General features: G+C 40.4%; 1 protein-coding gene across 2 annotated transcripts; it reads right to left on the bottom strand.

The window, feature by feature from the left end:
* Positions 1–740: 740 nt before the first annotated feature.
* Positions 741–15582, bottom strand: RNF8 (ring finger protein 8). 2 transcript variants are annotated; one of them, XM_042893400.1, is made up of 8 exons: positions 15493–15582; positions 14179–14307; positions 11867–12607; positions 10859–10921; positions 8755–8844; positions 7570–7677; positions 6403–6607; positions 741–4520 (listed from the first exon to the last, which is right to left on the bottom strand). In XM_042893400.1, the coding sequence occupies exons 1-8, from the start codon at positions 15580–15582 to the stop codon at positions 4375–4377; spliced, it is 1572 nt and encodes a 523-aa protein (XP_042749334.1). In that variant the 3' UTR covers positions 741–4374. The 2 variants fall into 2 exon arrangements, with proteins under 2 accessions (XP_042749334.1, XP_042749342.1); XM_042893408.1 differs by lacking the exon at positions 15493–15582 and adding an exon at positions 14694–14713.
* Between the last annotated feature and the right edge of the window lie 3 nt (positions 15583–15585).

Here is a 15585-nt window from a genome sequence, read left to right as displayed (position 1 = left end):
GACTGCGCGGGCTGGGCGTGACCGCCTCGCTGCTTTTCCTAAGGGGAAGGGCGCAGTTACAGTGTTTTCTGTGTATATAAAATACATATGTTATACGTAAAGATGTATACGGAGCGTTGGCAGTGTCGTTAAAGCACCCCGTTATTCAGCCTGGTGGCACTTAACGAGGGAAAGAGCCCCCCGTGCTTATGGCAGAGCTCCGCCCAGCGGTACCGCAGCCTCGGCCAGGGCTGAGGCACGGACTTCTCGGAGCCCCGCCGGGCATCTCCCCGTAAAACAGCCGCAGCTCATTGCCGGAACTGGTTTTGTGAGGACAGCAGCGCTGCAGCTTCTCGCTGCACATAAAGCTAGTGCGCGCCTGTGGCAGCCTTGTCATGAGGACCTGAGGCACTGTTGTCTTTGCTTCTCACCAAGCTTGAAACCTATGGGCACACCTCACCCTAGAATCAGCAGCAGCGGACAGGCGTACTGCTCGCTATGAGGGAAGTGTGGTTTAACCAGCTGATATGTGCCTAAGTGCATGAAGTTACAAAAGGAAGAGGGAGCAGAAAGGAAAACACTGACTAGCTTGAGCACATCTTTAGGAAAGACAAAACAAACAAACAAACAAACAAACACTCAAGCTGGGGTGAGGGTATGTGAAATGCAGGACTATTGAATTGGTTATTACCTGTTCTCCAGGTCCAGTGTTCTTAAACTGTTGGAATAAACAAAACATTGATATCTCCCTAATAAGGCAATTTATAGCAATTCATTTTATTCTTCTCCAAATCTATGTAAAAGATAAAGGTTTGATTTTGTAAGGAAAGAAATTGCACTAGGCTTGCACCATCTACTAGAAATTCATGCCAAATCCCATGAACATACAGAGGAGTACAATTATACCCTTCAGTAGTAATTTCCAACCAATTATTTCAACATTTAATAAAGATTGAAGAACTCATCCTATAAGCAAGACCCATCTTCACAATACCCAAAGAAGCAGGATCAATTTTGCAGTGACAGCACCACTAAAAAAAGAATAAAATACTGATATTCCTCCTGTGTAATCCCTCACCCTTGTCTGGATGGCCATGCAGCAAATAGCAGGCAAGGTCCCACACAGCCACCACAGCACCACTCATGCAGGAGGAAGCCAACCAAGTGACTTCAGTCTAGGCAGCGAACTTAGGTACTGGGACAGGGGAGAATGGCTTGCTCCAAATAATCACAGAAAAAGGGACTTTGGGTAGTCACCTAATATTCCAGAACATAGGTGAGCTATATACAAATGCAGCATTTTTTCAGTTTGTGAATCCCAGAAGTTTCCAGTGGGAGTAAAGACACTACCTTCAGAAACTGTCTAACTGGATTTTCTGAAAGTAAAAAAGTAGTAGTATTTAAACTATTACCGATTTTGTTGGAGGTGGAAGGGGAACAGATGGAAAAAGATGTAACAGAAGTGTGCTTGACCTGCCCATAAAGGCTTTTTGTGTTGCAGAATCCTGTTTCCTCACAGTACTACAGTATTTCATTATCTTTACTTGAAACACTGGGAGAAAACAAGTGCTACCAGAAATCTTCTTATAGCAATTTAAAATAATCTCATTACTTTTTATGCTAGTCACTCTGAACCTGGAAAAGAAAACTACTCATCTTTGAAACAGCTTTTGATGCATTTGAAGACTTACAGTTGCCTCCGCTTTTTTATTTTTTTCAGACAGAAAGAGAACTGGAGTTTCTTAAACCGTTTGCACGAGGTCACATTTCTTAGTCTTCATAATCTTTCTGTTTTTCCTGCTGCTCCAAATCCATCTAGTAGTGTAGTCCCTAAGATCAAGCACAGCACTACTATGCTGGGGTCTTGTTAGTGCTGAATAGATTAGGAAACACCTACTGGTGCATATGACTTTTCCTAACTTAAATGCTCAGATACATATCTTTGCAGCAGCATATTGTCTGGGTAATACCCCCCTTATTCCATTCTCTATAACTGCTATCTGACAGATATCTTCTGTGCAAAAGTTTAAAATTTTAAGCTTGATCATAGCCAACTAGATTGCCAAAAAGAGAAACGTGTGCACTTTAGATCTTTCTATCACTGAAAACTCGTTTATGAAAGGCACTAAGCTGTGAACAAAACTTGAAACAGTCTCACTTAGTTTACCTTTCCACAGCTTCTTTATAAGCAGTATCAGAAAGCACACACAAATTTAAGATACCTACAGCTTAACTTGTCCTCTAAAAAAAACCAAACAAACACACACAGTTTTGGTATGTTTTCTTCCTGACAAATAGGACGGTGGAGTACCTTCATCACAACTCAGCAGTTGGAACTCACTTCCATACATACAGTCAACAGCTCTGGATCAGACAAGTTTTCCCAAAGAACTTACAGAACTGGGAGGAAGGGTCTGTTTTTGTCAATTATATGCTTTTGCCAGTGAACAGCATTATTGCTTAGCCTCTCTCCTTGAACCTTTACAATTTAGGTACCTATTGATAAACAGAAAAAGTTTATTACTCCATGTGTATCTTGTTGCAACTATTGGTAACAGTTTAAAAGGGTAAATATTCCACTTTTACTCAGTGTGTCCCCTCTCACTAGAATATGAAGAATATCTCTATATTCTAGTGAAAATAGCACACTCTCAAAGCATACCAAAGAACTCTGTTACCAGAAGAATCATCCTTTTCTAGTATGTGCATAAACACCAACATAAGAAAATAAATGTGTTTAGCAAAATGAAACAGGGAAAATTAAAATAAAATAAAAAAGCAAAGCAACATGGAAGAGCTACACAGTGCAAGAATTCACAGTCCTTAGTCCTTAGTTCCCTTGTTTAAGTCTTACCACTCAAATCTGCCAGAATGCACTATTTTCTTAGGAAAGCATTACCATTTAAGCACCTTTTTAATGGCATCTTTTTTTAGTAGGAGAAAATAAGAGATACAATTGTATATTCTAAATTACTGGTAAGATAGGCACTGCTAACACAGGCTTGAAGAGTTAGGACATCTTTTATCAATTCCTGCATACAGTGTTTCAAATAATTTTAAAACAGTCAAACTACTTACAGCAATGAAAACGTGAAGCAAAGTCATTAAAAAGAAACAATCTGGGTTTTCTCAATAAATTCAATGATAACTAAGAGAAAGACATTTATCTCATTGCTTGCATCAAGGAAGACTAATGCACAAATGGATTTATATTTTCCTTCTTCAGCAAAATAAACACAGAAACAAGAAAAGTACGTACAAACAGCCAAATAAATATTACAAATGAGGGCTTCCCTCATCCTCCTCTAACAGTGACGTAACAGCCCCATCTAAAAGCTAAGTCAGAAATATATGCTGCTGAAAATGGAATTTCATAGACAATTTCATACTATTTCATAGATGTGATTGGACGAGGCAAGACTTGCTTTGTCTTGGAGATGAACTCTGAGGGTAGCAAAGCCACAGCTCAATAGCAATGTTTTGTAAACGACAGAACTAAGTAGTTACTTGTGGTTGCCTACAGATGCTGCTTAACTACCCTGTCAACAGCACATTTCATTCATTCAGGTAGTAGCTTAACAAAGAGGCCAAGATTCCTCTCTGCTGCTGACAAGAACTGAAAGTATCTCTGAAGTCACTGTTAATAACTTCTGGATGTGCTGTTTCACAGTTCTAAAACTCTTTATGCAGGGAACAAACCAAAGATGCTGTATGAAAAGAGCACAAACTAAGGAATTCAGGAAGATTTAATCTTCTCTATCCCCATTCAACAGAAAATGAATAACATCAACTGAACAAACAAGCCAGCAGCTCACCTTATTTTATATTTAAGCACTTAAGGCTGACATGGTCCACAACCCACCCTTTAACTTAATGGCCAGAAAGCCCTGGGATTACTCCAGCTGAGATGAAATCAAGAGGAAAACCCGATGTTGGGATGCTTTTCTAATATATATCTCCTGTTAGCTGGTGCAAATGACCGAGTTCTCAAATATCTTTAGTTATGCTCCCTGCTGGATGAAGTAGGGGAAATTGGTACGCGCATTTAAACGTGTCATTCACTCAGAAAACAGCAGTGACGCATTCAGATATTTACACCACGCTGAGTATGTCGGAAGTGATCCTGGAAACCTAGGCCTTATATGTCAACCATCTAGCATAATAGCAGTTTGTTCTCCCACGGTCCCAGTCTTGTTTGAGAGATCAAGCTTCTGTACATTCTCTTAAAAAATAAGGTCGTTCTTCCAAATGTTGCTAATGCTCAGCTCCAGTTCCAGCTTCTTCACTGAATCTCTCCTTCCAGATGCCCAGTCCACTCAACCAGCAGTAGTAAACCAAACTCCATTAGACTGTTTCCGGTCAGCACGCAGGCAAGCCAGCCTGCAGTTACATTGTTTAGATAATGCAGTAGCTTCCATTATAATAAGAATCCTCCTCAGAGTCCTCACTGTCACAACTGCTGATTGACAAGATGGAATAGATGGAAGGAATGATGCTGCTGTCATTGTCTGTGGCTGGGTTCACCAACACATTTCGTTTCTCTGCATTCAAAACAGATATAAAAATTAGCATTAGTCCCTGTACCCTCAAATGCTCCCCCCCAAAACTATTTTTCTTTGATTCTTCTAGCCTCCCACTAACAGTCAGTATGAAGTCCTTCAAGCTGCAGGGCACAGGAATTTTTTTGCTTCAATTTTCAGCATTAAAAGAACATTGTTTGTTGTTTTAATTTTCCTGTAAGTCTCCTCATGTTAAGATAGCACAGATGAGGAAGAGACATTCTGGATCCCTTCAGTAGCACATAGCTGACAAAAGGCAGTGGTTAGTTATTACAACACCCTGCCAGGTAAAATAGGAGTATGCAACAGAATGTGGTAAGGAACAAGTAATGGCTGCTCAGGACTCAAGGCCCCATCAAAACCTCCACACATTTAAGAGCACACATTGTTATACTGGTGTCCATTGTACTAAAGTTTATCATCTGACTGGGCTTTTCAAGTGCTACTTCCTTCATTATTTCAATTTCAACTGATTTCTTCTTAGGAGTTCACAGTGAGTTAGACACATGGCTGTCTCCCTCCAAACCACAAGTTTCCGTCACTGAATGAGCAGATCACACAGAAACAATTCTTTCTACCTCCTGAAGTGCACCATGGTGAAGCTATATGATTTCCTACTACTAACCATTTTATCTAATTACAGCCTACATTCACGTGATAAACACTATTAGCCTATTTCCTTTTTGTCTGAACAAGCATGTAGACCATATTTTCCAACACGTGAAACCCAAAGTTTCATTGGAGTGCTGCTCCAATAAAGGCAGCACTTCATCTAATCTCCATCAGATATCTGATGAGACATTTCAATAGTGCTACAGCATATTCTGAAGCAGTGCGTATTATGCAAGAGCAGTATTAGTTCTGCAAAGGTGAAAGCAAATCAAGAAGCCATGCTGGACAACTTCCAGGCAGCAAAGCATTTCCCGAGGGAATCAGAGTGGCTCGGTTAAATGGGCGATGATTTCAGATAAGAAATAACACTGTTTAGCCATGTCATTCTATGTCACCATGCAGAATCTGAAATATTTCAAAAGCACCTTCATTAGGAAGGATTTCAAAAAGGCTTGACACACTGCAAAACAAAGGATCATGCATTCACATCTATGAGGGGGTAGCAGGAAAATTATTTAAGGGAACACAATAGAAACTTGTTAAGAGGTAGCAAGAAGTTGTACATTTCAGCACCTAGATACCAGAGTCAATTGCTCTAGAAACAACACTGGAAGATGTAAGCAGAAGAGGAATACCTCCATATTGGAATTTTACTCACAGCCCAGATGGTCACGCACAGTCTTTTAGCTACAACAATTTTTTGTGTTAAAATCACATAGATAAATTCCTTAAGAATTAGTATGGAAGAGTAACTGTCATTTCAGCCATGCATTCACTTACATGACATACTCCCCAAATTCCCTTCAGAGATTTCTACACAAATCTAGCATGTAAAAAATAATTCAGAGTTTATCATTAGGCATTGCTCTGTTGTGTTTTTGCAATGATGTGGTTGACAGTTCAATCAAAAAGGTCAATTTTTTAAGTCTCAAGTTTTGCTCTTCTTTAGTGATCTCTTTAAAATCTCTTGGTAGGACCACTAGCATGTTTAAGTCTTCCAGATGGACTGTGAAATTCATACTGAAGTCTTTCTCCAATGTTTTTTTTTATTTTACCATGCAGTAAAGCTGGTAATACAGCATATCTTAAAATCATTTTCCCATCTCAATTTGCTGATTCTACCAATAATGAATATTGTCCAGTACATCTGCTGCATTTCCTGAGCATCTCCTTAGTATATAGGTGCCAAAGTTGGACGAAATAGATGAAATGAGAGATTGTGCTCATCATGCCACATCCACCCACCTCTCACCTTTCCGCTCTCTGATCAGGGTCAGGCGATGCTCTTTCATTTCCACATCCAGATTTTCTACCATCCTGTCAATGCAGTTATCCAGCACCAGAGAGCGTGTCTTCGACTTAATCTCCTGCCTGCAGATGGGGCATTCCACTTTGCGCTTTGTCCACTCGTCTATACAGTAGGAGCAGAAGCTGTGTGCACAGTTCAGAGTGACTGCCTGTGCAATTTGAGGGAGAGATACTTATGAGAGCGTGCTCACACAAGCATTGTAAAGAAAAAAACCTCAAAGTCAGAACACGTTGACTGAATGCTTCCTATGAGAAAAGGCTGGGGAAGAAGCACAAAGGCCCTTTTTTTCAGTCTCTGGAGGGGCTGCACTTAAAACAACTCTCACAAGCCAGAGTACAGGCAAGTTTACACATTAGTGGATTCACCATAATCACAGCAACCCTACAGCTAAGTCAGAAAAACTGACAGAACAAATGAATTGCATTATAACATCCCCCAGTTTGAAAAGGTCAGATTATAGAATAACTCAGGTAATTTAAGATAATATTCTGCATCTGAAAAAAGAAACTCAAATTCTAACCGACTCCTAGGTCATTTTAAGAAAGCTAACAGGTTTCCTACAGTAGAAATGAATTGAATGAAACTGAAATTCCAGTAAAACATGAACAGACAGAACAGTCTATCTACATTTCAGGCATCATCTGCCTATTCCTTCTCAAATCAGTTTCTCAACTTTACGTGAACTACATAAATAGTTTAGAACTCGATGAACACTGCACTTCCCTTATAGCCTGCTCTTACATCTAACACTGAAGCTGCCCAACCCCAGTCAACTTGAAGCAAGGTCTACCATAGAATGACTGAGCAGGCTGCCAGCAGCACCTCAAGAGCACCAGTTCGAACACTAATAGCTCCTGCAAGCCTGAATGCATCTTGGGATTAAGCATTCATACCTCTGCAAGGAGAGACATTAAAGCCAAATTTGTTGCCCAGAAGAATTTTTAGAGCAGACAGAATGGGTTTCTGGATCAACCCTTACCATAAGTCATCTGTTGGGTCTGCTAAGTTACTGAAGTAAAGAAAAGAAAGCTTGACTATTGCTTTAGCAGAACTAGAGAAAGCTTTTCAAGTCTCTTCTTTACTGGCAAAGCCATACTGGCTTAAACATACCTCAATGAAGTGCTCAGAACAGATCGTGCACTGCAGCTCATTCTCTAGCACATCATTCATCTGATTCAACACTTCTTCTTTTTGGGCTTTCACCTTTTCCTTCTCCACCTATCAGAAAAACAAACAGTTCAGTTATGAACAACAAAGCTTAATGCAATAATGGTGGAACTGCATGTGTTGAGGAAGGTAATACAAGTAAAAAAATCACGCAGCTTTAAGTTTTTCCATGTTAAGTCTGTGTTATGTATCCAGATTTGTAACCTCCCTCCTTTTTGTAGTTGCAGCAGTACTGAGAACGTTCCTGTCCATTATAGAGTATAGCTTCCAAGAAAGAATAACAATTACTAAAGTCCCCTTCAGCCTAAAGAAACTACAAACCAGATCAGTCTTCTCAAAATCTCTTATAAGCTCTTTTTGGCCTGAGTTTGGATTAAGTTAACATAATGGTTTGATGTCTAATGTAAAGAGCAAAACAAAGTAACACAAATATTAGAAAAGTAAATATAATAAATTAAAACATTTACTTGTGTTTAACTGACCAACATATTTTGCTGTTAAATTAGGCTTCTAGGCATCTGCTACATCATCTAAGAACTATCCTTAAAGCAACAGTTGCAAAGATGACAGAAGAAAACAAAGCAAATAGCCAAAGGTATGAAACATCATAATTTCCAAGTGTAGAACATAACACAAGATCCCTTGAATTATCTTCCATTCATCAAGTTGACAGAGGCTGGAAGAAACATTCACTACTAAAATTTCATGTTGTTTCAATTCTGTACTCCCTTGTTTGACTGCAGGAACACACTGCAGTTCCTCTCGAGTCCATGCAAACTCAAAATGAAACACCCACTTTTCCCATACAGTTTTTTATTTTTAAAGAATGGTGCACAAGATGTTGTTCAGATGTCCTGTGCTTTCTGTTTCATGGAGAAAGATCTGGTAATAACTCTCTAATACTACTTCACAAACAGAGCAGAGAGTACGTCTACTGATGATCCCCACCCTCACCCCCCACTCTTTCATATTTCCATGCAAATTCTGGAAATCTGAATCAGCTGCCAGACCAAAATACAAGAGCTTTTCACCACAGAAGGCAACACACAGTCAAAGCAAATGTTAAACCATTTATTCTGCCACAGCATATTGTATTTCAGTCATGGAGAACTTGGTTTCATTCCTTACCTTGGTTTCCTCCAGTTCTTTATTCTTGGCTCGAATTATCTCCTCAAAATCTTTTTTACTACGGCTCAGTTCTTCCATCAGAGCATGATGCTGTAATGACACCATCCCAAAAATAAGAGTGTTATTATAAGCTACCCTATTAAATATACATGGCTGTAACCATGAGGTTCAGCATACTCCTTTCTCCTGTCTTCTCCTAAAAGAGCAACACCTGTCTATATGAGCCAGGGTGTTAAGGCAGTTCACCCTGAACTTACAATTGCAATGTAGTGTCAGTTATTTATGATCTTCCCAGCAGCACGATACTTTTAATTTCCTCTCCCAAGTTACTCATTCTCGTCTATCATTAGACATCTCCCTTCTTGCAGTGACACAAATGGCATGTAAAATCCTGTAGTTTTACAAGATAAAAGCAAGCAGCATTAAACAAGAAATACATGCCATACAATAATGAATGAGGAGAAAAAAAGTCACAAAGTCCACAGCAAAACTCACTGTAGGACACGGTAGTAAAAATTAAAATGTGATAATAAATGACTCGTTGCCCAAAGAGGCTGTGGATGCCCCATCCCTGGAGGCATTCAAGGCCAGGCTGGATGTGGCTCTGGGCAACCTGGTCTGGTGGCTGGCGACCCTGCACATAGCAGGGGGGTTGAAACCACATGATCATTGTGGTCCTTTTCAACCCAGGCCATTCTATGATTCTACGCACTGCAGAATGAACCTGCACATCAGACAGTACAAAAGCAACTTTTCTGAGCAGAGCTTACTCAAACTACAGAAGTTCCCTATGGATAACCAAAGCAGCTGTATCCTGTACTCTGACTCTAATTGGAGTTGGAGCTTACACAATATTGGACTCTACCAGAAATGATAGGCAGGACTGTCACAGGACATGGATCAGACAAGAAGAAAGGTTGTTCACATAATTATTTCTAAGCATATCTAAAACTTATTCATAAGCTCCATATGACTTGGCGGAAAGCTGCAGAGAGGAAAATGCCCAAAAGTACGACCTCAAAGTTTTCAATAATTAGCTGGATTTCTCCTGACTTTTCCCAGTTATGGCACTGGGGAAAATCTGCAAAGTAGTAGCAAACAACTGCTTCATAACCAAGAGAAACACCTGCAAGAGCGGACAACACTCAGAAGGCTGTGGGCTATTAATACAGCTTATGAATGTTCTACCAGACACAGCACATTCCAGGCACCACTCCATGATCATAAAATGAATGACTCCAGCTGCTATTGCAGCATACTGGATGCATAGTGTGTTCTTACATCTTTGCTCATCTACTTTGATTGTAAACATTTCAAAACAAAGATTGAGCCTCTGATATGGTGTGCAATAGCACTGAAGTTCATAAAGAAAACTCAACATACTACTCCAGTCACCTTCCAGTATCGCTGAATAACTGACTGCATGATTTCATTCCACTTTCAAAGCCTGTCTTAACAGGCCACACTATTTTGAAAGGCACATTAAAATTCAGCCTAACGACTCCAATGGTTTGGCAACATCTGCAATTTACTTTACATTTCAGCTTGGTTTTCTGTTTGCAGTCTTGAGTGCATCCATCACATCTGAGTGTCATGGAGCATCTGACACACAAGTGTCATGAAAGCCTGTCAACACATGCAGCAGGGCTGGCTCAATCTCTTTTTGGATTAGCCTTCCGAAAGGAAAGACCTTTCAGACAGAAAGCCTAGGAAAACTAAGCATGTGACAATCTCTTTCAAAAACACTCCTAACCAAAACTAATTCTTCTTCCTGTGGTTTAAATCTTCCAAGGCAACTTTCCCAAAACAGATAACCAGAGGACAGACCTCATAAAAATGTCCACCAGCACGTTGACCAGATTCAAGTAGAATCACTACAGCTACTTAATACTTTCTAAAAGTACAGATTCTCGTGTTATCTGCTGGCAAACAGCAACTCCCAGAAAAGGAGGCCTGTCACTTTCTAACCATAATTTGGTCTGTAGAAGATGAAGACCACTCCAAATGCACTTCACGCACAGTCCTAGTCTTCCACCAAGAGTGGAAGCAGTAAGATTTAAGTATATGAGTTCAACAGTTAGACCAAGTAGACTTAATTACTTGCCTCTTGCAGAACCTGGGCCAGCTGCTCCTTCAGATTCTCTTCCCCATCTTGCCATTTCTCTCCCTGAAAAAGAATCAAACACCAAAACTAGATGTTTTTGTTACTGGAAGAAGAAAAAAAAAATACTTGAAGATAACACAGGAATGAAAAGAACTGTTTTGCACATTTAGAGGATATACTTTAAGCAACAATACTGATTTTCAGCAAAACCAAAACCTGAAAAGCCCCACTCTAGCAATTCATGTGCACTACTGAAATTACAGCTCTCCTTTACTGTGAAGAGCTAAAATGAACGTATCATTTACAGTTCCATACTTGGAACAATTCCATGTTACTGTAGCTCTGAAGACACTGCAATGTTGACAGAAGCCAGGAAGCTGGCAATAGCTTACACGTGAGAAAAAGCTGCAGCTCTATCTCGGAACACATTTAAATAGGTCAGACGGAGTTACAGCTTCAGCTGAACTTCCTTTTGTCCTAAGCACACAACTCCAAACCTCCTGCACTTCTGATACAGTATCCTGCTTTTAGCAGCAGACTTTAAAGGAAGTAACTGATAAGTCTGTAGGTAACTCCCAGAAGAATTCTTACTTCCTTTAAACCAGATTTCAAATAAAGCCAAACAGAAAGACTTGTAGCTTCCTATCTAAAAAAAGTTATCAACATACACATACTGCTTGAAGGCATTTGCAGGTAGCAAGAACAGACTATTTTTCTTACGTTAAAACAAACAAAAAACAAAAACATCAACACAAAACCCTCCTTCCTCAAGCTCTGAATTAAGAGAGAAAGGCAAACAATGATGCACTTGCTTGAAAAGGAAATGGATTCCCCATATGAATTTAGCATTAATTCAGAAAAAGCTATATACTAGAAAAAATTCCCACTTAAGGTGAACACTTTTTAACTTGTCCTCTTTGTAACCACACAGGGTCAGAGTTTTAATTTCAAAATTGAAGGAAAAAAAATCTCAAAACACACAGACCAAAATGATTACCACCATTATACCTCTAGCTTCTGCTTCTCTTTGGAGAATGTCCTTTCCAGCTCTTCCACCTGCTGCTGATGCTGTACTTGTTCTGTGCACAGCTTGTCCTGCAATTCTTGCAGCTCTTTTTCCATCGTTAGGATTGTCTTCTGAGCAGCCTTCCTGCGCTTCTGTTTCGCATTCAGAACTGCTGTCTGTTTCTCCTGCACTTTGACTTTTAACTTCTTTATGTCTATGAGAGTTTTCCTCAGCTTTTCCAGGCCAGTCCATGACTGAGAAAGAACAGAGTGTTTCTGGCCCTCATGAGCAACAGCCACAGCTTTCTCAGAGCAATCAGGGCTACCACGCACTGGACCCCCATCATCCTCACTTGACCCAGCAGAGGGCAGCTTGACCTCCATCTTGTCTGTCAACTGCTTTGTCTCTCCTACTCTTGCCAACAGATTACTCAAAGGTTCACCATCACATGACACTCTGTCCCTTTTGGATCTGGAATTTGAAGGGCCTTCTGAGCCAGACGTCTCCGATTCTTCCAAAGTAAATTTACGTTTAGACCTTGAGCTCTTGGTTTTACCCAGGTCACTCCTTTGGGCTAAAAAGGGTCTGATTTTCTCCCACTCCTCTCTAATTACTTCATACTCATATTCAGCAGTCTCTCTGTTTTCCAAAGGCACTCCCAACTGGATGCGGTCTCCTTCTGCTAAAGGATAGGTTTTTGAAGGATCCAGACGTTGTTTATTAAGCCAAACTCCATTTAGACTCTGAATATAAACAAAGAATCAGCAAGATTTAATATATGGGCACAAAGTCATCTGCAAGTTATTTCTGGCAACTGTAAACGTATCCAGTCTCTGCAGTATTGCAGTCAGAACAAGCCACCTCTTTAAATAAACCTTGCAATATCCAACTTAATGGCCCAATGCCCCATTTATTACAGTCAATGCATTATACTATTTACCTTGTATTATTACCACCACATTGCAGATTTTTGTGTACAAGAACAAAATTAATATATGCACTTCTGCAGATGGAAAAGAAGTAAGTCTAAGGGAAAGAAACTACCCAAAAGCTTCAGGGGAAATAAGAACTATCCAGCTGAAAAATTCTGCAATACATCATTGACAAGAGCAAAGAACATTGCAGTAATTATTCTTGACAAAGTCACCTGAAATCCAAGAAGAAACTAGAAAAGAAAAATGACCATAGCTTACACTGCCTAATGAAAGAAAAGAAATGAGACAGTTCTCATAAATACAAAGGAAATACAAACAAGGGAAAGATTCTTCAAGAGATGATGCTCTAATCAGAAAACGATGTGGGTTTTTTTGTTTGTTTGTTTGTATTTTTAATTAAGCACTAGCTCAAGAAATTGTTTTTAGAAACAGAGCTGTGCTCAGGATGAACTGCAGAATCACAAGCAACTGACATACCTCAAAGATATTCAACAAAACAACTTCACAAAAATGGTAGCAGTGATTACATTGAGGCATTAATAGCTACTCTACCATAGATATTTCCAATCACACACAGTAAAATCTCAAAATTGTACAATCACTCCACTACAGCCTTGTTTAAGAGTAATTTTAACAGCAGCCAATCCCTTCCTTTTTGGCTAATCTGTTGTTGACCTAAACATCCTTCAAGACTGTATGATGAACTGAACGTTTTTTGCTGTGCTAGTGCTATTTTAAGGCAAGTTACTGATTCCACAGCTTTCAGCACGACTGTGAAAGTGCAGAGTTCATGATTAAAAAAAGGAATCGCCACTGGAAAAGACAGACCAAGCTGAAGACTCTGGTCTCAACAGTTTTTCTACATTCTAATCAGCTGAGGAGGACTTTAACTAGAATACATTTGAAGTCAATGCAAAGCATGCTTTTTTTTTTTTTTTTTCTAACAACAGATTCTCATTGTAGTTGGTTATAATCAAAGCAATTTTGTCACTGCAGCATCAGTGTATCCTTTTCATAGCAGTACAATCACATTTATCTTTTTGAATGCTGCTAAATTATTTATTTTAAATTAGAGGAACACAAAGCAATTTCACAAACTGCAGAGTGCTCTGTGTAGGACTGTAATTGCCTGAAAATGCTAGACCAAGGGATAAGTCCACATATAGAAAGCAATAAGGCCTGTATCCCAACTGCAGCAGAGCAAAGCTTCCTGCTACAAGTGCACAACAGACACAACGTGCTTCCACAAACTTTCCATCACATTCACACCGTATTATAATCAAAGATCATACATTATTTGATGCCAAACAGGCATCAAATAGTGATACAGTGAATAGTGAATACAGTGAAACTAAAAGGTCTTTAGTCGGTCTCTGTACCTTATTATCCTTAACAGTCCACTGCCCTTCTGCATTTTGCTGGAAAACACAGTGCTTACGAGAAATCATCAAGGGACAGGTTTTTGACACCAGCTGGTACGTGAGATCTAATCCCCGGCCTACAGTTACCTAAAAAGTAAAGACGTTGAAACAAGAATCAGCAAGATAATAAATAGAAGTCGCATGAGATGAATATAAACACAGCAGAAATCTACCTTGATTAGCATCTTATAGCTATTTCCCAACAGTTCAGGATAGTATGTTGCTACGTTCGTTTGTTTTTCTTTAAATTCATGAGTAACTAAAAAATGAAGTTTGAAGGACTCTCTCTCCCACTGATAAAAACTTGATTGTTGCAAGACAGGTTACAGCCTTGGTCTCACAGAAAATTCTCTCAGCAGCAAAGCTGCTAAAAGTAGCTCTCACTTCATCCATGCCTTACCTCATTCATATCCTAACTAACGAGTATTTCTTCAAACCAGTGCAATAGTGTGGGTCCCAAACTTATGTCTTACCCTCTTCTTTAGCTAACAGCATCTGTTCAACTCTCTGTAAACAGGAAAGATACGGGACAAAAATAGCGCAGAAAACTGTCATGATACCCAAACTATATGCTGCTTATAACCAGTCTGAAAGTAAGCTAAATAATCTGATCAGAATCCAACAGCATCTTCTGCAAGAAGAAGGCATAAGGGCATGGTACAGTTTCATAGTAGCTTGTTAAATCTGATCTAATTGCAGGCTGCCGTTTAAAGCACAGCTCCATTCTCCCTCTCTCCTGTGAAAGATCACCAACAGCAGAGTGCTGCAGCAAAGAGAGCTTCACCTCAGCGAGATTCTCCATGCAATTCACACAGCCTGTGATGCAAGTCTGGCACATTCCATACTCAGCAACGTGCACCTGTTGCTGAGAATGTGTGCACACCTCCCGGTTCCAAAACCACCCTTGAACGCTTTTCCCTATGTGCTCCTGAGATACGATGGAAGCAAATACAAAGTATCACCTAAGTAACTGAGGCACAAAAATCTTATAGGCCGTACAGCGCTAACCCCGGAAAGTGAGGCCTTTTTCCCTTACACTACAGTCGCATAAACAACTTCTATCAGACGTGAGCTGACGTTAAGGACCGTAACAGCGAGGTACGCAGGAATTTGAGCTTCAGATCCCGATCTCCCCCCTTGCCCCCGCCCCCCCGCACTGAAAGCCCAGCCTCGGCTTTTCCCCTCGTTCCACCACCGGGCTCCACCACGCCCGCTCTAGGAGGCCTCCCCCCAACCTTCCCACTGAAGGGCCGCCTCCCGCGCCCCGCTGACCTGCGTGCCGGCCTCCAGCAGCAGCCAGCCGCCGCCCACCCCGACCCTCCGCAGGCACCAGGCCGGCCGCGACGCCCCGCACGCCGCCATGCC

The sequence above is a fragment of the Lagopus leucura genome, unplaced genomic scaffold (genome assembly GCF_019238085.1).
Source record: "Lagopus leucura isolate 7727_CA_CO unplaced genomic scaffold, USGS_WTPT01 Super-Scaffold_73, whole genome shotgun sequence".
NCBI classification, from domain to species: domain Eukaryota; kingdom Metazoa; phylum Chordata; class Aves; order Galliformes; family Phasianidae; genus Lagopus; species Lagopus leucura.
This window is presented reverse-complemented; position numbering and strand designations above follow the sequence as displayed.

Excerpts from the sequence above, each read along its gene's own strand:
- RNF8 (XM_042893400.1), bottom strand. The coding sequence starts at position 15,582 with ATGGCGGCGTGCGGGGCGTCGCGGCCGGCCTGGTGCCTGCGGAGGGTC. Across the intron at positions 8,845-10,858 it reads TGGCCCAGGTTCTGCAAGAG|CATCATGCTCTGATGGAAGA; the intron begins GCAAGTAATTAA and ends GTGTCATTACAG. Across the intron at positions 4,521-6,402 it reads CCTGATCAGAGAGCGGAAAG|AGAAACGAAATGTGTTGGTG; the intron begins GTGAGAGGTGGG and ends TTTTGAATGCAG.